The sequence below is a fragment of the Zootoca vivipara genome, chromosome 2, assembly GCF_965207765.1.
Source record: "Zootoca vivipara chromosome 2, rZooViv2.hap1.1, whole genome shotgun sequence".
Classification (NCBI taxonomy): domain Eukaryota; kingdom Metazoa; phylum Chordata; class Lepidosauria; order Squamata; family Lacertidae; genus Zootoca; species Zootoca vivipara.
In genome coordinates this window covers 103,560,249-103,583,939 of record NC_142584.1, presented here as the reverse complement: position 1 = coordinate 103,583,939, position 23,691 = coordinate 103,560,249, and the positions used below count along the sequence as shown (strand labels likewise).

At 49.0% G+C, this 23,691-nt stretch overlaps 1 protein-coding gene across 1 annotated transcript in view; it reads left to right on the top strand.

Annotated features, from left to right (window-relative positions):
* Positions 1-53: 53 nt before the first annotated feature.
* CPNE9 (copine family member 9) overlaps positions 54-23,691 on the top strand; it is a 63,434-nt gene continuing 39,796 nt past the window's right edge. Inside the window, exons 1-2 of the mRNA XM_088662651.1 lie at positions 54-2,628; positions 21,533-21,573. Coding sequence (XP_088518777.1) covers positions 2,552-2,628; positions 21,533-21,573 — 118 coding nt within the window. The 5' untranslated portion in view covers positions 54-2,551. The remainder of the gene's footprint in view (positions 2,629-21,532; positions 21,574-23,691) is intronic.

Here is a 23,691-nt window from a genome sequence, read left to right as displayed (position 1 = left end):
TCTGCATTCTTCCTGTTTGCATAATTCTATACCTTTTCATATTTTTTGCTGGGGATGGGCTCTTTTGTCATCTGAAGGAGATCCATGCCAGCCCAGTCTAGCTGGCTTTCGAGGTGTCTCACCAGACAGTGCCCAGGCAAACTTCCCAACAATGTTCCTTTATTTAAATGAAATCAGATTGTCAGGAAGCAAGTTCTCTCTTCACCCATACTCTGCTTTAGAAGTGCAGGCAAGGGCAGCCATGGACTCAACTTTAGACATTGGGGACCTCTCCCCACTAGGCTTTGCCTTTTCTTCCGAGTGCTGTGTGCCAGCAAATGGGTGGAGCCAGAGCCCTGAAGGTACAGCTCGCGAGGGATGGGCAATTTGTACTGCAACAAGCGCTTACATGCACACCTCTCCATCCAGGATACGAAGAGCTCCCATTATAATCCCAGGAACCCATCCCTCTCCATCAAAAGCATTGAGGAACTAAGACGTAACTCTGGGGAAATCCCAAAGGCTGCTGGGCGGGTCACATTGGAGGTCGCATTCTGCAAATTGCCCACCTCTGGACTGGATGATCCATGGGTGTCTTCCAGTAGGCATGGGTGGTGCCAGGGTATTGGCTGTTTCTCCACTAAAGCATACCGATGTTTTCCTTCCACTGTTCTTAGGAGTTAGGAATCTTCTTTATGCTGCATCAAACCATCAGCCCAGGGCTCATCAATGCACTTCCACCTGTTCTCTATCCCTTTCGGTCCTCTTTCTCCTCTTACTTTGCTGATACAAAATAAAAAAAATCCTTCAGTAGCACCTTAAAGACCAACTAAGTTTTTTTTTTTGGTATGAGCTTTTGTGTGCATGCACACTTCTTCAGATACACTTGAAACAGAAGAGTCAGACCCTTATGTATATACAGAGGGTGGGGTGGGTGGGTGGGAATGTTTGATGGGCTAATGGGAGTGGTAAACCTGTAGATGGCTGTTAACGACTGCTGATGACTGCAATTGGTCCTGCGGGGGGGAAAGCAAGGGCTGAGGCGCTAAAGAAAGCTTGATCATGCATAATGAGATAAGAATCCAATGTCTTTGTTCATCCCAGGTGGCTCCATGGTTTTAAGCTTGGTAATGAGTTCCAATTCAGCAACTTCTCTTTCCAGTCTGTTCCTGAAATTTTTCTGTAATAAAACAGCTGCTTTGAGATCTTGTATAATTGCTGATACAGTTTCCCCAAAACTTGTGGTGGGGTTGGCAGGGCCAAAATAGCATACTGTGTGTGCATGACTGGCTGAGCTCATTTCTGTCCTATGGGTGAGGGTGGAAGTGCTCAGAAAGAAGAACGAGAAATCAACTTGTAGGACTGCCTGCCTCTCCCAGCAATCTATGAAAGCTTCAGAGAAGGGTGGATAAATAAAACGGGGGGATATAATGTTGCCTTTCCTATGGATAGCTGGGGCTCCCGTCTTGAAACCTGCAATAAGGAAGCTAAGCGAAGTATTAACACTTTTGAGCACTGTAGCGCCCCCACCCCACCCCACAAGCCCTTCAAACAAACTGGATCTTGGGCGTATCAGGCTTCGGGTTTCAATCAATTTGTACACCCTGGAAATTAACCCCTCTGAACTCAGTGAAACCAATGGCTCCTGAGTAAACCAGAAAGGGGAAATGCAATGTTTTGCACCCCATTGCCAGACCGGTTCCGCGAAAAGGAGCCCCCGCTCCGCCTAGAAAAAAACATCAACTCACTCCGATTAGCTTGGAGCTGCGCAACCTCTCTCCAGCTTGGTCGCAGAGTCGAACAAGTTTCAACTTCCCCTTATACAATCGTTCTCATATTTTTATTTTAACTTTTTTGTGGGGATCACGCCTGATGGTGCCCCAATCCCCGCCACCCCCTCGCGGCGATGGGCGAGCGCTTCAAGGCAGGACCCGGGGTCGCGCTGCGCCGCTCCTCCGCCTTCCTCTCCCGGTCTATAAATAGCCCAACCCACGCATCGGAACAGCGGCGGAGCTTTCAAACTGGCCCGCTTTACTGAGAGCCGGGGAACCGGGAAAGAGAGAGAGAGATCTATCCCGGTCCCATCTCCCATCTCGCTCTCTCTGGCTCCCATCTGGGCGGAGCCGCAATAAAAAGGGCGCCGAGGGAGGGAGAGAGGGTGCGAGGGGCGACCCGCTGAAAGGCCGAAAAGGAAGCGAGGAGCGCCTTGGACAGCCCTGCGCTCCTTTGGAAAGGCAGCCGCGGTCCGGTTGGATTTCAGCACCTCGGACGGCTCCCCGCGCCTCTCCGACGGGCGTCGGCGCCTGAGCACGAAGTGCGCCTCCTGGGGGCGGGCAAAGGCGGGAAGCAGGAAGGGCGGGAGAGTGGGGAGCCCGCCCTGCCCTACAGCGGTCCCTCCCCACCCCACCCCACAACATACACACGTGCTGCCACCTGGAGCGGGAGCGGACGCGGCTAGAAGGAGCGAGCCAGAGCGGCGATCGAAGGAGCCTCCTGCGCTTCGGTGCTTCCGGCTGCCCGCCCCATGGAGCGCGCCCCGCTTCGCCCCTAGCGCGACTGGAGCCCAGCGGGGATGGCGTCTCCCGGAGATATGGAGTCCGCGCCCTCCAGGGTGCCGGCCACCAAGGTGGAACTCACCGTCTCTTGCAGGTGAGAGGGGTGGGTGGGCGGTGGGCGTCGGGGAAGGCAGGCAGGGAGCGAGGAAGGCAAGGAAGGAGGGAGCGCCCCCGAAAATCCCATCCACCCCGCTCGCCCCGTTATTACACCCCGCGCCTGCATCGGGTGCATCCCTTCTCTTCTCAGGGCTTACAGTACTTCGGGGAGGGAAACCTGACGGAGAGAGAAACGCCTCCCCGCTTGCGAGCCCTGCAGGATGCGCGTGGATTTGTCCCGATGTAAACAGTGCCCGGGAAGCGCCCGGGGTGGGCGCACGCTTGTGCAGAAAAGTGCATCACGATTGTCCAACACTGTGTGAGGGTGGGTGGGGGTATCTAGGAGCCTAGCGTGCAAGTCATGTTGCTATACAATTTGCACATCTCACGAGCCCAGTGAATTGGTGCCGCGGAGAGGTGTGGGTGTGTGTACAGTTTTGTGCGTGCCACTCTGGGCACAGCGAGGGCACATGAATTTGTGTGTATATACTGTATGTGTGCATGCTGTAGTCAGGTGTTACGCATGTCATTTACCTGTGTGTTTGTGTATGTGTGTGTGTGCATGCAACGCTTAGGCTCTTGCAGCCTTCAAAGATTTCCCCCCAGCTGTATGTGCTCTTTCAGGTCAGCAATCCTGTTCCATTCACATATTGCAGTGAGCGTGGAGGTGCCCGTATGCATTTGGTACATTCGCTGTCAGCAACCAGCGTGTGTTTGTATCACCCTTGGAGTGTGCTTTTCAAACATGATGTCCTTGCTCCTTCCTTTGCAATATTGTTCGTGTTTCATGTTGGTGCTTGAATGGACCCAATCTCCATATAACTTTAATCAGCATCTAAATGTGCATAGCACCTGCTTTGCACTGGTGTCATTGTGTAAGTGCAGTGTGCTTGAATCACAGGTTTAGAAGACGCCAGGAGTTTCTGTTGAGTCCAGCTGCTTGCCCTAACAAAGTACCTGGAAAGGGAGGGTGTTCATTACTGGACAATTACTCGCCTTTTAGAACTTCTTAATCACCTTATCTCCCCCCCACCCCTGGCTAATTTGTTTCTGGTTAAGCTTAGCTTGATATTACCATGTACAGGTTCCTCAAAACTCATCCTCACAGCAAAGCTCTGGATTTGGTCGCAACACAAAATCCAGTACTTTGGGCAGAATCCTAACATCCTCTTAGCAAAAGAAGCAGGTTTCTAGTCCTTGTGAAAGATGTGCAAAGCTGTCGCTGGTTGCTCCTGCAAGCCTAGAGAACAGAGAGAGATACTAGGTGGGGCTTCTGATGGTCTGGAGATAAGAGTTTGTTCCTCCTTAAAGCTCTACTGTTCAGGAAGATAGGAGTTGGCCCCTGGCACTCTGCTCTTACATATCTAATTCTTTTCTCTCTCTTCATTTTAAATTTCTGTTTCCCTTACCCTTACTGTATTTTGATACTCAACACATAAACTCCAAACCACAAATTTGGGCCGAAAACATGTTCAGAGAGATTCAAGCCTACTTATTAATGGTGCTTGTTTTGGGTAAGCTTGATAATCGGAATGCAAGTTTTGCTTCTGGTTGCAGAATTTGAAACCTGTGTAATAAATAAAGTGCTGTATTTTAGACCTATGGAGTGTATGCAGATAAGGTATCTGGAAAACAGGCTTCCTCCTCCTCCTCCCTTTCCTGTGGGCAGAGTGTTGGGAGGATGGGTGCGAGGATAGCTAGAAGGGTGGAGGGGAACCTGGGCTGCAGGGAGAAGGCCTGCGTACCGCGGCAATGCCTATAAGCCAATCAATCCAAGCCCCTGGAGGCTGTGTTTAAAAATAGACCTGAATGGACACAGAAAATAAGCCTTCCTCCTGTCAGGCAGAGGAGAGTGGTTACCACAGGCGATAAGCATCACCCACTTCACTTGGAGAAGAGCAGAAATCTATGTCCCACGGTGAACAGAAGGGATGTCTCTCTTCGCAGCGAGATGCTGGGCTGTGTTGCTGAGAAAGACGCCAAGTCTGCTTGGGGGCCAAGGCATGAAGCAGAGGGTGCCGTGCCAAGGAGGGTAGCTCCTCGGAAATCCTAGCCACGATGGTAGAATGGAGCCTCCATGTTCAGCAGCAGTAGGCTGCCGAGCCCCGGAGGCTGGAGACGAAGTACAGATACGGGCTCTCGCCTTCATGCCCTGCTGGCATCCAGGTGGTCACGGAATGCAAGACTTTACAGGCATTTCGGCCCATCTAGCCAGGCTCCTTTAACACAAAACCAGAAAGACTTAATCCATGGGGGAGGGAGTCTTTAAATGGTCCCCTCCCACCTGTTCTGTGGCTTAGTCTTGCTACCTGTGACCACCCAACACAGGGCCGAGGATGATGTGGCTCTCCAAAAGTCGATGGATGACAACACTCATCCTCCCGTGCCCTAGTTACAGGTAGGTAGCCGTGTTGGTCTGCCGTGGTCAAAAGAAAATAAAAAAAATTCCTTCCGGTTGCACCTTCCGAGACCACCAAAGTTTGTCATTGGTATGAGCTTTCGTGTGCATGCACACTTCTTCTGCGAGTCAAATCTCAACAACTCCCAGAGGGCCACAGTTTCCCAACACTGATCTGATCCGTTGCCCCCCAAATAGGCTTTTCTTCATGGTTCGTTTCTGACGCTTTGGAGTTTGCACGCACCTTCCTGCTTCTCCCGACTACCCCTTTCAGATTTCACCAGTTTTGGGTCAACGTGCCTCTTCCTAGTTACTTATTCGTTAAGCTTCAGGTGTGCTACAATCAGCGCTACATTCTACCCAGCTGAGCCTGGATTTTTGCTTCAGGCCTGGAAGCAGTTAATGAAAAAGTCTGCTCACAAGCCTCATCTCCACCTCTTCCTACCTATCAAACTACACAGGAATGTAGGAAGCTGCCCTGCACCGTGTGATCCACCCAGCTCAGCATCTTCTACACTGGCAGGCAGTAGCTCCTCCATCGTTTCAGGAAGGAGGAATGGGATGGAACTGGGCACTTCTTTTCTGCATGCAAAACCGATTCTCTTCCACCAAGCTGCAGCCCTAATCTGGCTTTTGTGGGGTTTTTTGTTTTGTTTTGTGAAGATTTAGAATCGTAGAGTTGGAAGGGACTACGGGGAGCATCTAGTCCAGGCGTAGGCAACCTAAGGCCCGTGGGCCGGATGCGGTCCAATCGCCTTCTTAATCAGGCCCATGGACAGTCTGGGAATCAGCGTGTTTTTACATGAGTAGAAAGTGTCCTTTTATTTAAAATGCATCTCTGGGTTATTTGTGGGGCATAGGAATTCGTTCATTTCCCCCCCCCCAAAAAAATAGTCCAGCCCACCACATGGTCTGAGGGACGGTGGACCGGCCCACTGCTGAAAAAGGTTGCTGACACCTGAATTCTAGTCCAGTCCCCTGTAATGCAGGAATATTTTGCCCAATTTGGGGCTTGAACCCACAGCCCTGAGATTAAGAGGGCTCCACCGACTGAGCCATCCTAGCTGAAGCTCATACATGAGCTATTGTGCTTTTCAGACTATGACCTGTGAGGTCCGGGTTCAAATCCTGACAGCACATTTCCAGACCCTTCTGAAGAGAGGGGTCTTTCCTATCACCTGCTATCGCCCGGTATTTATTTATTTCTAACATTTAGATCCCACCTTTCCCCCAAGAAGCTCAAGCTGGTATGCCTGGTTCTACCATTCCCCATTTTATTCCCAATAGAAGTCGATACAAGGGGAGTGGGAATTAATACGAGTGATAACTGTGGTACCTATAATGTTTTGTGAGATTTTCCAAAAGGAGAGCCCAAAATGAGAAAAATGGAAGAGATTAAAGAATATGTGTCGGACTAGCTAAACGATCATCAGGCTGAGAAAGTACAAAATTCAAAGTGTTGGTGCTGACCTTTAAAGCCCTAAATGGCCTCGGTCCAGTATACCTGAAGGAACGTCTCCACCCCCATTCTTCTGCCTGGACACTTCTCGTTGCGAGAAGCCAAGTTGCAGGGAACCAGGCAGAGGGCCTTCTCGGTAGGTAGTGGCGCCCTCCTTGTGGAACGCCCTCCCAGCAGATGTCAAAGAGAAAAACAACTACCAGATTTTTAGAAGACATCTGAAGGCAGCCCTGTTTAGGGATGCATTTAATGTTTAATCGATTATTTTATTTTATTTTTCTGTTGGAAGCCGCCCAGAGTGGCTTGGGAAACAGCCAGATTTAGCGGGGTATAAATAAATTATTATTATTATTATTATTATTATTTTCCTGAGTGAGGAGTTGAACCCAGGTCTTACAGGCCCATATGCAACACTCTAAAGCACTACACTACACTAACTAAGGATGCCAGGGACAGAAGCTGGGAAGACCAGTGGGGTGAGGGGGGTTGCAAGACAGTGGGTCTCTGGGGATTTTTTTTCAGGGCAGGAGCAATTGCCTCCTGTGCTGGGGCACCAGGGTAATTGATGGCCTCCTGCTCTGGAAAGTGAATGAGGTGATAACAAGGCTTTCAAGTTGGTCGGTAGGTTGGTTTGACAGATATTGAGAAAAGTAATCCAGAAGATGATGGAAACTTGTTTCCTTTTCTTTGGTGGCATTCCTGAGTCGTGTACTGTTGTTGTTTCTTGTGAAGCTTACCTGCAATGTCGGATATTTCTTGTGGGTTCGGCTATGGGGGCAGTTAATATGAGTTCCTACCCCTCGAAATGTATCACGACGCTACTGCCTGGGACCTTCTGCATGGAACCCTTGAATTTATTCATTTTATCGATCACATTTTGGGGTAGGCATCCAATGGATCGCATATAGGGTTCAAAGGTTTTTTTTAAGATCAGCAAAAAATACAAAAATTCACAAGATCAGCAAAAATTCACAAGATCAGCAAAAAATACAAAAATTCAAAGCAGTTCCAAAACAATTGTACAATGAAAGGAAGCTGAAAACAACATACACTAAGCAGCAAATGATGCGAACTTAAAAAATTCAGAGTGCAAAGCAGACGCATTATGTAAAAACACATGTTGATAGCATGTGGTCTGCCGCTAATAGCTATGGTCTCGCCATTTCAACCAAAGCAGAAATTGCAACTGGGCATCAGAAGAGCATACACAGGATTCAGAGAACTGTGTAAAAAGAAGGGGAAGCCAGCCTCTTACAACGCCAAGGAGGCAATAAAAGGTTTATTCAAAATTAAAATCAAAATTAAAAATTTATAGTTCGGTTTTATGTTGCAGTTCTCCCCTCCTGCCCATTTGTAGCTTATTAAACTATTGAGTTAGACACACTATTAATTGCAACCATTTAGGACAGACTCCTACCCTGGGGGCCCATTCCGTTGCAGAATTGACCCAGAGGTAGACGAAGGTAGCTGCTTAAACGTCACCAAAAAGAACAGTGCAGAATTGGACACAGACCTGCATAAAGTGCAGCTGGTGCAAATTCAGAAATAAGAACTATAATTCAAATTGAGAGTGCGATACATCTCACAGAAGCAGGCAGGGCGACTTGTCTGCTGCCAGGTGCTGCTGCCAATGGTCAGCTTCAAACCCCCAAACCCTGCTCCCCCTTCTAGGGATCGTTCTCTTGAAAGAAAGAAAGAAAGAAAGAAAGAAAGAAAGAAAGAAAGAAAGAAAGAAAGAAAGAAAGAAAGAAAGAAAGAAAGAAAGAAAGAAAGAAAGATCTGGACTGGATAGCTCTTGAAACAAGAGGACTCTTTCAAATCAAGGGCTGGCCCCTGTAAAGTAGGGCACATAGAATTGTAGACTTGGAAGGGACCCTGAGGATCATCTAGTCCAGTGTTTCTCAAACTTGGCCCTCCAGCTGTTTTGGGACTACAATTCCCATCATCCCTGACCACTGGTCCTGCTAGCTAGGGATGTTGGGAGTTGTGGTCCAAAACCACCTGGAGACCCAAGTTTGGAAAACACTGATCTATTCCGATTCCCCACAATGCAAGAATATGCCGCTGCCCCATATGGGGATCAAACCTGCGACCTTGGTGTTTATCAGCACCATGCTCTAACCAACTGAGCTATCCAGTTGTTAGTAGCCGGCCTAAAGTAGAAACCTACCACATAGTAGTCCTAGGACGAGCTTCCCTAACTTGCCCTCCAGCTGTTGTTGGACTGCATCATCCCCAGCCATCATCCCTAGCCATTGGTTATGCAGGTTGAGACTCATGGGTGCTGGAGTCTCACAACATTTGGAGGATTGCAGATTAGGAAAGGCTGTCGTAAGATCCCTGCAAATATTGTAGTAAACAATGCCTCCGAATTTCAGCACTAGCCATTTCCAGTCTTCTTCCTCTGTGAGCAAAAAGGAGGTGGAACATAACATATTCCAAAAAAATCTATTGGTTTTTGTTTCATTTTGTTTTTTTTGCCACTGGGTTTTTGCTTTTGTTTTGTCCTAATGAACGTAAAGTGTTAGGGTGAAAAATGTCCTGGCTGGGTTGGAATGAGGGGAATCGAACAAAAGCTGATCTGGAAAAGCAGACGACATGATGTATAGCTCAGTCGGTAGAAGCATGAGACTGTGGGTTCAAGTCTCACATTGGACAAAAGGTTCCTGCATTGCAGGGGGTTGGACTAGATGAACCCTCCTGGTCCCTTCCAACGCTACGATTCTGTAATTCTACCATTAGGGCCATGGCTCAGCGGTACAGCATCTCAGTTAGGACTCAAGAGAGAGAGAGAGAAAACCCTGGCTGAAGCCCCAGAGAAACACTTCCCATCAGCGTAGAGACAATATTCAGCTATATGGACCAATGGTCTGTCTCGGTGTGTTCCTATACAGTAGAATTTGACTTGGGCTTGTAAAAAGTCCCTCAAACCATCTGTGCTGAGTTACTGTAGTTTTGTTGTTACGTTGCGGCTGTGCAGGACAGCTATTCTAAGGACAACCTTGGCTTGTCGATGGCTGCAGTGCCTCAGGCCGCAAAAGGTATTGGACTCTGCCCTGTGCAGAAAGGTGTACTGTCATCAAAATGTTCTCGGGAACTCCTTATTTGATTCTGTAATAGCAACATATAAAAGAAAAGAGCCTGATTTCTGCCTGGTGCAGCCCATAATGAGAGAATTTGTGTTTCTGCTTCGTTTAGCAGCAGATAAAACTCCTTTGACAGCTCCGCGTCTACAGGCAGAAGTTGTTTTGGGGGAAGCGCCCGTAGATTAACTTGATATGGGCTGCTGTTAAGGAGCACACAGGGGCCAGTGAAGGCAGTCAGGGTGGCCACGGAGCAGGCTTGAGCTGCATCTCATCCGATTGGAAGCGATGCTTGCAATCTCCAGGGGATTCTCTCTCGCCTTGCTTCATGCTATCCACCTTCTGCATCTTGGGCCCAAAGTGCAGAATGCTGTAGAAGGAGAATCATCAGCAGCGCAGATGCAGTGCAGCAAGAAAGTGAATCCAGCAAAGAGGCCGATGTCACAAATTATTATTATTATTACTTTCTTTATTATCATTTTGATTTATTAACCACCTTTCGCCATAAGGTCCCAGGGCGGGTCACAGCAGCGCAAACTTCCTTAAACCCTCTGAAAGCTTATTCCACAATAAGCTCGCTAGTCCTCTTTTTTTCAGGCGGGATTGAAACACACGCTGAGAAATTTAGGTCCCGTGCAAGTAAAGTGAATTCAAGCACCCTGTCACCCAAGCACAAGAAAAGCACTTAAAACAACAGCAACCGGACTTTTTGCTGTTTAGAAAGTGACTGGAAGTCCTCTGAAAGGTGTGGAACGAACTAATGAATTAATGAGGCGAGAGGTGTAATTCCCCAGGATGAATGCAGAATAAACATTCGCCGTGGTATAACTTCCCCGCATACCAATTGGAACAAATACTCAGTAAAGACCAGATCTAACATCTGTGGATGTTTTGTACAGTACAAGCAAATCAGGAAGAATGTCAGCCTGGAGGAGCCTTTAAGGGGATACAACTCTCCAGTTTTTTCGATGGAGGAGCCCCTCATTTTGTGCAGGTCTTCTTTAGAGAGCCAGTGTGGTGTAGTGGTTAAGAGCGGTAGACTCGTAATCTGGGGAACCGGGTTCTCGTCTCCGCTCCTCCACATGCAGCTGCTGAGTGACCTAGGGCTAGTCACACTTCTCTGAAGTCTCTCAGCCCCACTCACCTCACAGAGTGTTTGTTGTGGGCAAGGAAGGGAAAGGAGAATGTTAGCCGCTTTGAGACTCCTTAGGGTAGTAATAAAGTGGGATATCAAATCCAAACTCTTCTTCTTCTTCTTCTTCTTCTTCTTCTTCTTCTTCTTCTTCTTCTTCTTCTTCTTCTTCTTCTTCTTCTTCTTCTTCTTCTTCTGACCAAAATAGACACGATGCTAGGTTATCGGAAGTGTTAGCCTCTTACAGGGATAAGGAAGGAGTGCTGTGGCACACTAACAAATTTGTTGAGGCATCGTAAGGTTTAATGGATCGCGCTCTATTTCATCAGCTGCATGTAGCATTATACGGAGTTGTGTGGTGTTGTAAACAGTGAGGTCTGGAGGGAAAGACATGTAGGAAAGTACCGACTGTGATCATCGGGTTATTAGCCATTGACACCCCCACAAAATATAGTTATTACACAGATGTCATAGCATTGGAAAGCCAATTATAGGCAACTCCCCTTTTGAGTGGACTTAACCGTCCAGGGGTCCTTTAAATTTACCTTTACGTTCTGATGCTCTGTGCATCTGTAAGTGAAATTATGTATACTGGGAACACCATTGAAAAAGCCTGCAAACACCCTCCAAACCTCCTTGCTCCAACTCTCCACAAACCTCAAAGGTCAGTGCAAAGGCTCCTGGGATTGCACTCGCAAAGGCTTGTGGGATTGCTAGAGACTGTTTTCACACTTCCGGGTTTGTGGTAATGGTCGCGTGCATGTTCATAGGTGCCTTGAATGTGCATAAATGGCGAGTTGCCTGTAGTTATATGTTTTTTTAATTAATCATCTGTTGTGCCAATTCAGTCCAACACGAGATAGCACTGAACCTCTTTGATGAACTGTATTTCATCAGTTCCACAAAATTCCCTCTTCTATACAACTCGTAAAGACGTAGGAGCGCTGTTTCCCACCCCCACCTGCGTGGGGATGAACTACAACTCCCATGATCCATGATGGTTGGCCATGCTGGCTGGGGTGAATGACAGCTGCTGCCCAGCTGCATTTGCAGGGAGAGGGGCCACAAGTTTCTCAACCCTTCCCTTGAATAAAGAGCACAGGAGTGGTTCCTCTCACACAGCCCTGGCTCTTGGCTTTACACAGGAAGGGCTAAAAATGCTTCCTGTTCAGGCTGGGCCTTTGCCTGGGGTGTGGGAAATGTCCTCCCCAACCCACCCACCGAGTTTCACCTGATGGCTACCTATTGCCCAGCTATGAGAAAAAGACGAATCAAGTGTGATGCATTTAAAGCAATATCATGCCACTTTAAACAGTCACGGCCTCCCTCAGAGAATCCTGGGGCGTGTGGTTTGTTAACTAGGCTGAGAGTTGCTAAGACGCCCCTATTCCTCTCAATTCTCTGCAAGGGACTCTGGGAATCGTAGTTCTGTGAGGAGACGAGGGGTCTCCCAAGAAGTCTCAGCACCCTTACCAAACTACAGCTCCCAGGATTCTTTGGGGGGGAAGCTGCAACTGTTCATAATATGGCTTCAAATATGCAATGGTGCAGACAGGGATTAAGGATCAAAGTTATGAGCCTGGGATTTGAGCCACAATTCCCAGAGTCCCCTGGGTTTGTTTTTTTATATAAAAAGGTAAAGGACCCCCTGGACAGTTAAGTCCAGTCAAAGGCGACTCTGGAGTTGCGGCGCTCATCTCACTTTCAGGCCGAGGGAGCCGGAGTTTGTCCACAGACAGCTTTCCGGGTCATGTGGCCAGCAGGACTAAACCGCATCTGGCACAACAGGACCATTTCCCTTCCCTCTGCAGCAATGCCTGTTTATCTACTTGCACTGGTGTGCTTTCGAACTGCTAGGTTGGCAGGAGCTGGGACAGAGCAACATGAGCTCACCCCGTCACGTGGATTCGAACTGCCACCTTCCGATCAGCAACTCCAAGAGGCACAGTGGTTTAGACCACAGCGCCACCTGCTCTCAGTAATCCCCTGGGAAGAGGGATCGACTGCTAAGCCACCCTAGTGCAGATGGTGCCTGACACAGCTGCCCCGCTGGAATTATTGAAATGAATGGATGGATGCTGCTGGTCAGGGTGGGGAGCCCACAGAAAGTGCAGCGTCGCCAGCCCCAGCCCAGCCTTGATATCCAGCTTCCTTGGGCTGTCCTTTTGTGGGAGGTCAAAGCATCTGCCCTAAAGCTGCATAACAGCGTGTCAATTTAGTATACGTTGGGAGCTGAGGGGGGAGACGAATGTCGCCCTGAGAGCAGGCACCATGGCAGGCAGGATACACTCGGCATCGAAAGCCTCCCGACTTCTGTTCCATGGAAACCTCAGATCTGTACTCAGAATGAATTATGCAACTCGGGTACATCTGCATATATCCAGTTTGGCTACATAATTCATTCGGTTTCTAAGATTAACAGTTTCAAAGAATGGGAAAGTTTTCAGCAAGGGCGGGGGGGGGGGGACGACAGAGAGTGCAAGGAGATGAGAGGATGGCTCGTGGGGAAAAGGCATGAAAGAGAGATGTACTCCCCACCCCCCGCATCTGGTTTGCCAGACTGCACCCACACCACAGCCAAGGGTTCCCAAGCTTTTCTAACCCACCAGGATGGCTAGCGTTTCTAATCAACCATAAGGGCTAGCAAACTTGCTTTTTTTAAAAAAAAACAGGTTTCCAATCTTTTCTAACCAACCATTGGCATCTTGCTTCTTCTTCTTCTTCTTCTTTTTAAATGAAAGAGTTCACAAGCTCTGTATTAAATGTGTGATTCTGTGTACAGTAAGCCCACAATTTACACAGGGGTTACGTTCCGGGGATCATGCCTAAAGCAAAAATCACATATAATCACTTTGGGTTCAACGGTGGGTGGGATTGCCAAAGCCTTCCCCCCCCCCGGACGTCCACCCCTTTCCTGCCCCTGTATTATTTCTTTTTGGGATGCGGGTGGTGCTGTGGTCTAAGCCACTGAGCCTCTTGGGCTTGCCGATCAGAAGGTTGACGGTTCGAATCTGCGCGACGGAGTGAGCTCCCATTGCTCTGTACCAGCTCCTGCTAACCTAGCAGTTGAGAAAGCACGGCAGTGCAAGTAGATCAGGGGTAAAGCTAAAGGGACCCCTGACCATTAGGTCCAGTCGTGACCAACTCTGGGGTTGCGGCGCTCATCTCGCGTTATTGGCCGAGTGTTAGGTTAGAGCCGATAAGTGAGGAGGCTCAGCTGTCGGACTTGGCTGATAGCCCGGAACTGGAAGGGAGGCATGTTTTGATAAGGGCTGAGGAACTGGCTGGGAGGGGTGAGCAAATGCCAGAAGCTCATCAAACCTCAGAAGAGAGTTTGTCCGAGCCTGTTCCTGGGTCTTTAAGGTTAAAAGAACGCAGGAGGGGAGGGTTACAGGATAAGAGGAAATTGCAATACAGACGGAAGCAGAGGGAGGTGTTTGAGCGTAGGGTTAAAAGGAGACGGAATCACGCTAGAGAGCTAGATGAGTCATCATCTGATTAACTAGTGGCCTTGAGCATGATGTGGCAGTCTGCCTTTGTTTTTTCTATTTGGAATAAATTTCACTATTCACAAAAAGACTGTGTACTAGCCATTGCTGTTGCTCACAGCATGACTCATCTAACTTGCTGCTGAAGAGGAAGCACGTAGTTTTAAGCAAGAATGGAAGAGAAGGAACCGGCTGGGGATTTATCAGCAACAGCACCAGCAACAGCAATGGAGATGAAGGTAGAAGATACTACTCAGGCGCTTTGGGCAGAGAACCAAGAGTTAAAGGCAAGATTAGCGCGGCTGGAAGGAGTGACCTCAGAACAAGCAAGACAGCTCTCTGATTTATCTGGAAGGCAAGTGGCAAAGAATTTAGTTCCCCTTCCCCCACGTTTTAGTGGGAGCAGTGCAGAGTATGATTCCTTTCGGGCTTCCTGCTTGTATTATTTAAGGCTTAAGGGAGAAGAATACAGAGATGATGATGCCAGAGTGGCCCTGGTGGTGGGGCTTTTGGAAGGGAAGGCGCGGCAGTGTATTGCCCCTTACCTAATGTCTAATGACCGAGTGCTCACCAATTTATCAGCCTTCTTGAAGCTTTTGGATAGCATGTTCAGGAATCCTGCACAAGAGGCAGAGTGGGAACAGGAGTTCTTGAGCCTCAAGCAAGGAAAGGGAACTGTAGCGCAGTACTGGTCCTCTTTTGTGAGGCTTGCTAGACAACTGGGCTGGGAAGGAAAGGCCTTGGTTGGATTGTTTAAGGCGGGACTCAGTGAAGAGATTCGGCTGGAGTTGGCAAAAAATCCCAGGGTGAATACCTTGGAAGAGGTGGCACAAGTCGCCTTACAACTAGACCTGAGGTTCCAATCGCTGGACAAGTTGCGTAGGAGCCAAGGAAGGTCAGAGAGCCACAGGACATTTGTGCCCTTAGAGACTCCGGAATCACGAAGGGTGGAGGAAGAGGTACCCATGCAACGTAGTTCTATCAGAAGGGGTAAAGCACCTAGTATTACACACGCTGAGAGAGAGAGAAGGTGGAGAGAGCGGTTGTGTTTTACCTGTGGCTCCCCCAATCACGTGGCTCGTCAGTGTACTGTGGGAAGAAACCGAGGTGCGCTGTCTGGCACAAATGTAACAACACCTGGAGAGGTCAGAGTGGAGCAGTCGGGAAACGAGATGACCCAGCCCGTTCTGGAGGCCTCGGGTTGGGAGGAAAGAGACCTGAAGGGCTTCCACCTGGACCGATCTTACCAGTAATTACAGCAGTCGCAACGCTACGACTCCCCGATGGAAGGAGCGAGTGTGTGGAAGTTCTTATTGATTCTGGAGCCTCGACTGATTTCATAGATGTGGACTTGGTGAGTAAGTTGGGAATAGAGACACAATCATTGGAAGAACCTTTAGAAGTAAGAACTATTGATGGTAGGGTGTTACTGTCTGGCTGTGTGTCAGAGGCCACGATGCCAATTGGTCTAGAACTGCCGGGACACCGAGAGGTCATTGCATTCCATATCACCAGGTTGAACTCCTACCCCGTGATTTTGGGGATGAGCTGGCTATCCCGTCATGATCCGATGATCTCCTGGGGCCAGAGATCGATTACCTTTTCGTCGGTGTATTGCCGACTTCATTGTTTGGGAATCAGGGCGGAGAGGAATGGTGAGGCCAACGGTACGACAGACTGTGGTCCTCTCACTGGAGAAGAGAGTCAAATACCCCCGCAGTATAAGTCTTTTAGGGACGTATTCTGCGAGAAGGAGGCAGATCGGCTACCACCGCATCGCCAGTACGATTGCAAAATAGATCTGGTGCCAGGGGCCGAGATACCCGCCAGTCGTATATACTCAATGTCAGAAGCGGAGTTGGTAGAATTGAGGGAGTTCCTGCGAAAAAATTTGGAACGGGGTTTCATACGGCCTACCAAGACTCCGGGAGGAGCTCCAATTTTCTTTGTGGATAAGAAGAACTCTTCTGAGAAAAGACTTGTAGTTGATTATAGAAAGATCAACCAGCGCATGATTCCCAGTCGTTACCCGTTGCCGCGAATTGGGGATTTACTGGAGAGATTGCGGTCGGCTAAAATTTTTACGAAACTGGACTTGAGGGGGGCATATAATTTGATACGAGTAAGAGAGGGGGATGAATGGAAGACGGCCTTTAACACCAGGTACGGGACCTTTGAATACCTTGTGATGCCGTTTGGCTTACAGTCGGGCACGGCCACCTTTCAGGCATTTATTAATTACGTGCTGTCCGACCTGTTGGATCGTTCTGTCCTCGCTTATTTAGATGACCTATTAATCTATTCGGAGAGTCTGGAAGAACACGTACAACACGTGAAGGAAGTGTTAGAGCGTCTAAGAGATCACCGATTGTACGCTAAGTTGGAGAAATGCCATTTTCACGTAACGGAAGTAGAGTTCTTAGGCTACAGAATCACCCCAGAGGGGGTGCACATGGACCCAGCAAAGGTACAGGCAGTAGTGTCATGGCAAAGACCCAAGACTCGAAAGGATGTACAAAGATTCTTGGGGTTTGCCAATTATTATCGGAAGTTTATACCAAGGTATTCAGGACTTACAGCACCGATAACAGATTGTTTGAAAGGCAAAAAAGCGTTTCAATGGACTCAGGAAGCCCAGAGGGCTTTTGAGAGGCTTAAGAACTTGTTTGTGGAGGAAAGATACTTGGTTCACCCGGACCCGTACAAGCCGATGGTCGTGGAAACAGATGCATCAGACAAAGGGATTGGGGCGGTGCTTCTCCAGGAAGATGACAAAGGGGAACTGAGACCATGCGCCTTTCACTCAAGGAAGTTAAACTCTTCAGAACAAAATTATACTATATGGGAGAGAGAGTTGTTGGCAATAAAGGATTCTCTACAAACATGGCGGCATTTCTTGGAGGGGGCGCAGCATCAAGTGGAGGTACGCACTGATCATAAAAACCTGGAGTACTGGCAGACGGCTCGTCACTTGAACCAACGACAGATTAGGTGGGCGCAATTCTTCGCCAGGTTCAATTTCCGGATAAAGTATGTGTCTAGTGCTCAGAACCAGGGGGCGGATGCATTGTCCCGAAAACCGGAGTATTCCGGAATAGAGACCGGGTCAGAACGGAGATTGATCCTGAGCCCCGAACAACTGCAGCTAGCAACAATGACAGCACTAGAACGGTCAGACTTTCTGCAACAAACGCAGGAGGATGGGTTCGCTAGAGAGAAGAGGAAGGCAATACGAAAGGGGGAAGTCCAGGTGAAGGAGTTTACTGAGAGAGGAGGGCTGCTGTACAAGGGAGAGGCTCTCTATGTGCCCGAAGGAGAACTTCGTGCTAGGGTGCTGAGACAATGCCATGACAGTCCAACAGCAGGACATTTTGGGCAGTGGAAGACGGAACGTCTGGTATCAAGGGATTTTTGGTGGCCACGGATGCAGGAGGAGGTCAAGGAGTATGTCCGAGCATGTGAAGTGTGCCAACAGGCCAAAAGACCTCGCGAAACACCAGCCGGGCTTCTTCAACCACTGCCCACGCCACAAGCGCCGTGGGAAGGTATTGCTATGGACTTTATCACTGATTTGCCCGAGTCGCAGAAGCAGACAGTGGTTTGGGTGGTAGTAGATCTGTTCTCCAAGATGGCACATTTTGTTCCTTGCAAGAAATTACCATCAGCACAGGAGACCGCTCAACTCTTCATAGAACATGTGTTTAAATTACATGGATTGCCACAGAAGATTGTGTCAGATAGGGGAACGCAATTTACCTCTCAGTTTTGGAGGCGACTGATGCAACTGCTGAAAGTGGAGGTGTGCCTCTCTTCGGCTCGGCACCCTCAGACAAACGGGGAGGCCGAACGGACGAATGCGACGTTGCAACAGTACCTACGTTGTTACGTGAATTATCAACAGGATGACTGGGTTGGGAAACTAGCGTTGGCTGAGTTCGCTTATAATAATGCCGTACACACTTCTACACAGCAGACGCCATTTTTTGCCTGCCATGGGCGACATCCACGGATGTTTCCGGGTCAGGGGGACAGTCTGGCAGTGCCTGCAGCTGAACAGTTCGCAGAAGAAATGGAATCGCTGCACAGTATTCTGAGGGAACAGCTAGAAAAGGCGAAGGCTCAGTATAAGGCCGAAGCTGATAAACACCGACAAGTGGGCAAGGAGATACGGGTAGGGGACCAAGTTTGGCTATCCACTAAAGATTGGCCGAGCAAGGGACGTTGTAGGAAGTTACTGCCGCAACGGGTAGGGCCATTCAAAGTGTTGGAACAAATTAATCCTGTTTCGTATAAGTTACGCTTACCGGCTTCAATGAAGATGTACCCGGTGTTCCATCGATCACTCCTATCTCCAGTAACGCCAAGACACCAGTATCAGAAGAGGAAGGAGCCACCACCCTTGCCCATCTGGGTGGAGGGTGAACCGGAATATGAAGTGGTTGAGCTATTAGACTCTCGTAGAAGAGGCAGGGGGGTACAGTATTTGGTGGCTTGGAAAGGGTACGGACCAGAGGAGAACTCGTGGGTGAATGCGAGCGATATACATGCATCCAGGCTGCAGAGAGAGTTTCACCGTAGGTACCCTAATAAACCCAAACCCCCGGGTTGGGTAGAGGAGCAGGCAGAACAGGCAGATTGGGAAGCTGAAATGAATGGTGGGTCTGAAGAGGAGGAAGAAATAGAAGAGCCGCAACCGGGTTGCAGTTATTGGGGAAGTGAAGAGGGAGAATGGTGGGGGGTATCTCATAACGCCCCAAGTAAGGAAGTACGAAGGCAGGAGGAAGGAGAAGAGGCCCCTAGAGGGGGGGATGATGTTAGGTTAGAGCCGATAAGTGAGGAGGCTCAGCTGTCGGACTTGGCTGATAGCCCGGAACTGGAAGGGAGGCATGTTTTGATAAGGGCTGAGGAACTGGCTGGGAGGGGTGAGCAAATGCCAGAAGCTCATCAAACCTCAGAAGAGAGTTTGTCCGAGCCTGTTCCTGGGTCTTTAAGGTTAAAAGAACGCAGGAGGGGAGGGTTACAGGATAAGAGGAAATTGCAATACAGACGGAAGCAGAGGGAGGTGTTTGAGCGTAGGGTTAAAAGGAGACGGAATCACGCTAGAGAGCTAGATGAGTCATCATCTGATTAACTAGTGGCCTTGAGCATGATGTGGCAGTCTGCCTTTGTTTTTTCTATTTGGAATAAATTTCACTATTCACAAAAAGACTGTGTACTAGCCATTGCTGTTGCTCACAGCCGAGGGAGCCGGCGTACAGCTTCCAGGTCATGTGGCCAGCATGACTAAGCCGCTTCTACCGAACCAAAGCAGCGCACAGAAACACCGCTTACCTTCCTGCTGTAGTGGTACCTATTTATCTACTTGCACTTTGACGAGACCCGGGTGGCGCTGTGGGTTAAACGACAGAGCCTAGGGCTCCCGTTGCTCAGTCCCAGCTCCTGCCAACCTAGATCAGGGGTAGTCAACCTTTTTATACCTACCACCCACTAGTGCATCTTTCTTGGTGGTGAAATTTCCTTACAGCCCACCAGTGCTCGATGGAAGGAAGATTCAGCTCGTGCCGTAGAACCCCCTACCGCCCACCTAGAATCCTGAAACGTCCACTAGTGGGTGGTAGGGACCAGGTTGACAACCCCTGGAGTAGATAAATAGGTAATGCTGCAGCGGGAAGGTAAACGGCGTTTCCGTGCGCTCTGGCTTCCATCACGGTGTTCCGTTGCACCAGAAGTGGTTTAGTCATGCTGGCCACGTGACCCGGAAGCTATCTGCAGACAAACACCGGCTCCCTCGGCCTGAAAGCGAGATGAGCACCGCAACCCCATAGTCGCCTTTGACTGGACTTAACCACCCAGGGGTCCTTTACCTTTTACCGGTATTAGTTCTTTCTACATTTTTTTGCCACGTGTGCAAAGCAGAATGCACACAAGTTAAATGTGCGTAAGTTGCAGGCTTACATAGAACAGGAAACTGATAACTTTTGTTTGGCTTGAATGTTCCCATTTGTCCATCACTTCAGAGATTGGAGTGGTCTATGTATAATTACCTAAAATTCTGCCCCTGACCTCTACAATCGCCCCACTGGGACTGTATTGATTTTGATTGATTTAGGGGGGCAGCCCTCCCCTCTTGACTATGCCTATGCCCTAAGACCCCTGCACATGTTCAAAATAATCTTCCTTCTTGACTAGAACCTTAAGGAAGCTTTGCTTATGTTATTTTCAGGGGGAATAGTTTAAAAAAAACCCGAATAATTACAATAATGAAGAAGATAATCAATTAGCTGGAAGCTTGCCCAAACATAGGGAGCTGCCTTAGATTGGGACAGACTTCTGGTATTGTCAACACGGGCTGGCAGCAGCAGCTTTCTGAATGGTATATGTCTGTGACCAAGCGAGAGAGATTTAAATTTCAGTTGCTTATTCGAGTTGTTTGCAGAGTTCTGGGCTGAATACAGAACTGCTGGGTTTTCTCACCCAGTTGGAGTCAGATCTGTGACAAGAGCCTGGCTGTTAATTGTACTTAAACCTCAGTTGAAGTGTCCTAGCAACAGAGGGGAAGGGATTCTGCATCCAATAAGGGCACAAGGTCTCGCCACGAGGGGGGCCTGTAGGTAGGCCCACCTTGCCCCCTCATCTTCCTTGTTTTCCTTCTCAGGTCTACTGCTCAGAAATTCCTCCCTGAGGATTTTCTCGGGGGCAGAGAGGGCTGTGAATCGGCTCTTTCCTCCTCTCTCCAGCACGAAGCTGGGACTGACTACAGATTTGATTGCCTCTTTTAATGATCTTAATTCAGATGCATTAATAAAGCTAACAACACAAGAGAAGGGAAGCGGCTGAGAACGCTCAAGGTGACTTTGCTGTCGGGGGAAACAGAAGGGAAGGGAACGAATCCCAGGCTCATGACTTTGATCCTTAAGCCCTGTCTGCACCATTGCATATTTGAAGCCGTATTATGAACAGTCGTGGCTCCCCCCCCCAAGGAATCCTGGGAGCTGTAGTTTGGTAAGGGTGCTGAGACTTCTTGGCAGACCCCCGTCTCCTCACAGAACTACAATTCCCAGAGTCCCTTGCAGAGAATTGAGAGGAATAGGGGTCTCTTAGCAGCCCTCTGTACCCTTAACATGCCACACTTCCCATGATTCCTTGTGGGGGAGCCATGACTGTTTAAAGTGGCATGATACTGCTTTAGAAGCATAGTGTAGATGGGACCTCTACCCCCCCTCTTTCTCACACACACACACAGCCCACTTCGCTTCACTTCACTTCACGTTCCGGCCTTTCTCTATTTCCAAACTCACATTCTTATCTTTCTTTCTACCCCTTTGCTTATCGATTTCCCCAGGAACCTGTTGGACATGGATACTTTCTCAAAGTCTGATCCTGGTAAGTGTGCCAAGCTGTCAATATTTGGTTAGGGGGGTGGGGTGGGCGGCAGTATGTCACTGTCGTCAGTGGGAGGTGACGGATCTAGTCAAAAAGCTAAAAGAAGATTTGTCAAGTAAGTAGGTTGGCTGCTATAATACTATTTGCTTCACCACCTGGGCAGCACGGAGGGACAGGAAGATATTCTTGTCCACCTCAAAGCGCTACTGAAGTGAAGTAAAATAATGGCAGCGCTTACAGAACAATTAAAGCATTTGCAATAGCAATAATATCTTACTTGTTTATCGCACTACGAGAAAGCAGAAAATTGGCTTGAGCCTTAGAAACGGCCGGTGGAAGGTGGCCCATGAGGGCGGAAGGGGCACTGCCCCATCAACCTTCAGCCTGCCCTCAACCAACCCCACCTGCCTGCTTTCATATTCACAGACAATCAGGGGGCGGCTGTGCCTACCGTTGGCTCTGGCTCCCCCTACTGGTGGCCTCCCTGCCTTCCGCCCAACCAGCCCCCACTAGTCCCCAGCAACCACTAGATGCTGCCCAATTAAATCTCGCCGCTGCTGAAAATGGATTCTAACGCCTTCACATCTGTCGTGGGGCTTTTTTCCTAATATAGCTAATGGGGAAAACCTCGTTCTCATCAGAATTAATCCTCCTCAAATGGACAATGGGTAGACAGGCAGACAGCTCATTATGCCTGCAAGCCTGGAACATTTCTCATGCCGTGAGGTTCCCCCCATTGCTTAAATGCCAACTTCTCGTCTCATAGCCTGCTTTTTCTCCCGTCTCTTGTCTACAAGAACTGAGGCTGCAATCTTTCATGGCACTCACCTGGGAATGGGTTCCATTGAGCTCAGTGGGGATTACTCCTGTCAGAGATGGCTGCGGCTACTCTTGAGTAAAGACGCTCCACTCCGTCTTGTCTTTCAGGGTTTTATTGTGCATGCTATTTACAGTGCAAGAACATCAGCAAACATGACTGCTCAGTCTGTGTCAGAACCCCGCAATGGCTTCCTGCGGGTTTTCGCCCAGCATAAAAGCCTGGCTCTACGGGTGGGCAAGCACCTCAATTCAGGCGTCGGAGGGAAGGGTTCCTGGCTGCCCTGTGTCCGAAAGCCTTCTTTGCTCCTCCTCCCCTATCCCTCTTTCGGAGGTGCTGGGGCTCTGGTACATGAGACAGACAGCCCTCTCTCCACTCTGCTAACTTCCTCATTCCTTTCTCCTGATTCGCTGCTGGGCGAGGAGCTGGTGAGGATGATTGGTGCTCCTGAGTAGACATATAGCAGATGTGACCTATAAAATAGGAAACTGTTGCACCCTTGGTACACCCATCTCTGTATTGTCTACGTGCAGGCACGTCCAACAGGTAGATCGTGATCTACCGGTAGATCACTGGACATCTGTGGTAGATCACTGGTAGATCACTGGCTCCCCCCCCAAAGCAGCTCAACAACTTTAGCTCCCCTAAAAAAAAAGCTTAACATTTTTGCCTTGCACCCCCCAAAAATGTGGCTTTCCTCCTCCCTAAAAGAAGGTCAACAACTTTGACCTGAACCCCACAAAATAGGGCTTTCCTCTTCCCTAAAAAGCTCAACAACCTTGACCTGAACCCCCCCAAAAGGGGGTAGATCACTGCCAGTTTTTAACTCTGTGAGTAGATCGCAGTCTTTTGGGAGTTGGCCACCCCTGGGATGGAGACCCATGGCTGGCCAGGAGCAGCTCTCTGGGGTTTCAAACAGGAGACTTCCCGAGCTCTACTTAGAATCATAGAATTGGAGAGCTGGAAAAGAGCCGTAGGGTCATCTAGTCCAACCTCCTGCAATGCAGGAATCTCAATTAAAGCATCCATGACAGATGGCCACCCAACATCTGCTTGAAACCCCCAAGGAAGGAGAGTCTACCACCTCTAGAGGGAGTCTGTTCCACTGTCGAACAGCTCTTAAAGTTCTTCCGTATTTTCAGTTGGACTCTCCTTTCTTATTACTTGAAGCCACTGGTTAGAGTCCTACCCTCTAGAGCAGGAGAAAACAAGCTTGCTCCATCCTCCACCTGGCAGCCCTTGAGATATTTGAAGATGGCTTTCATCTCTCCTCTTAGTCTCCTCTTTTCAAGGCTAAACAT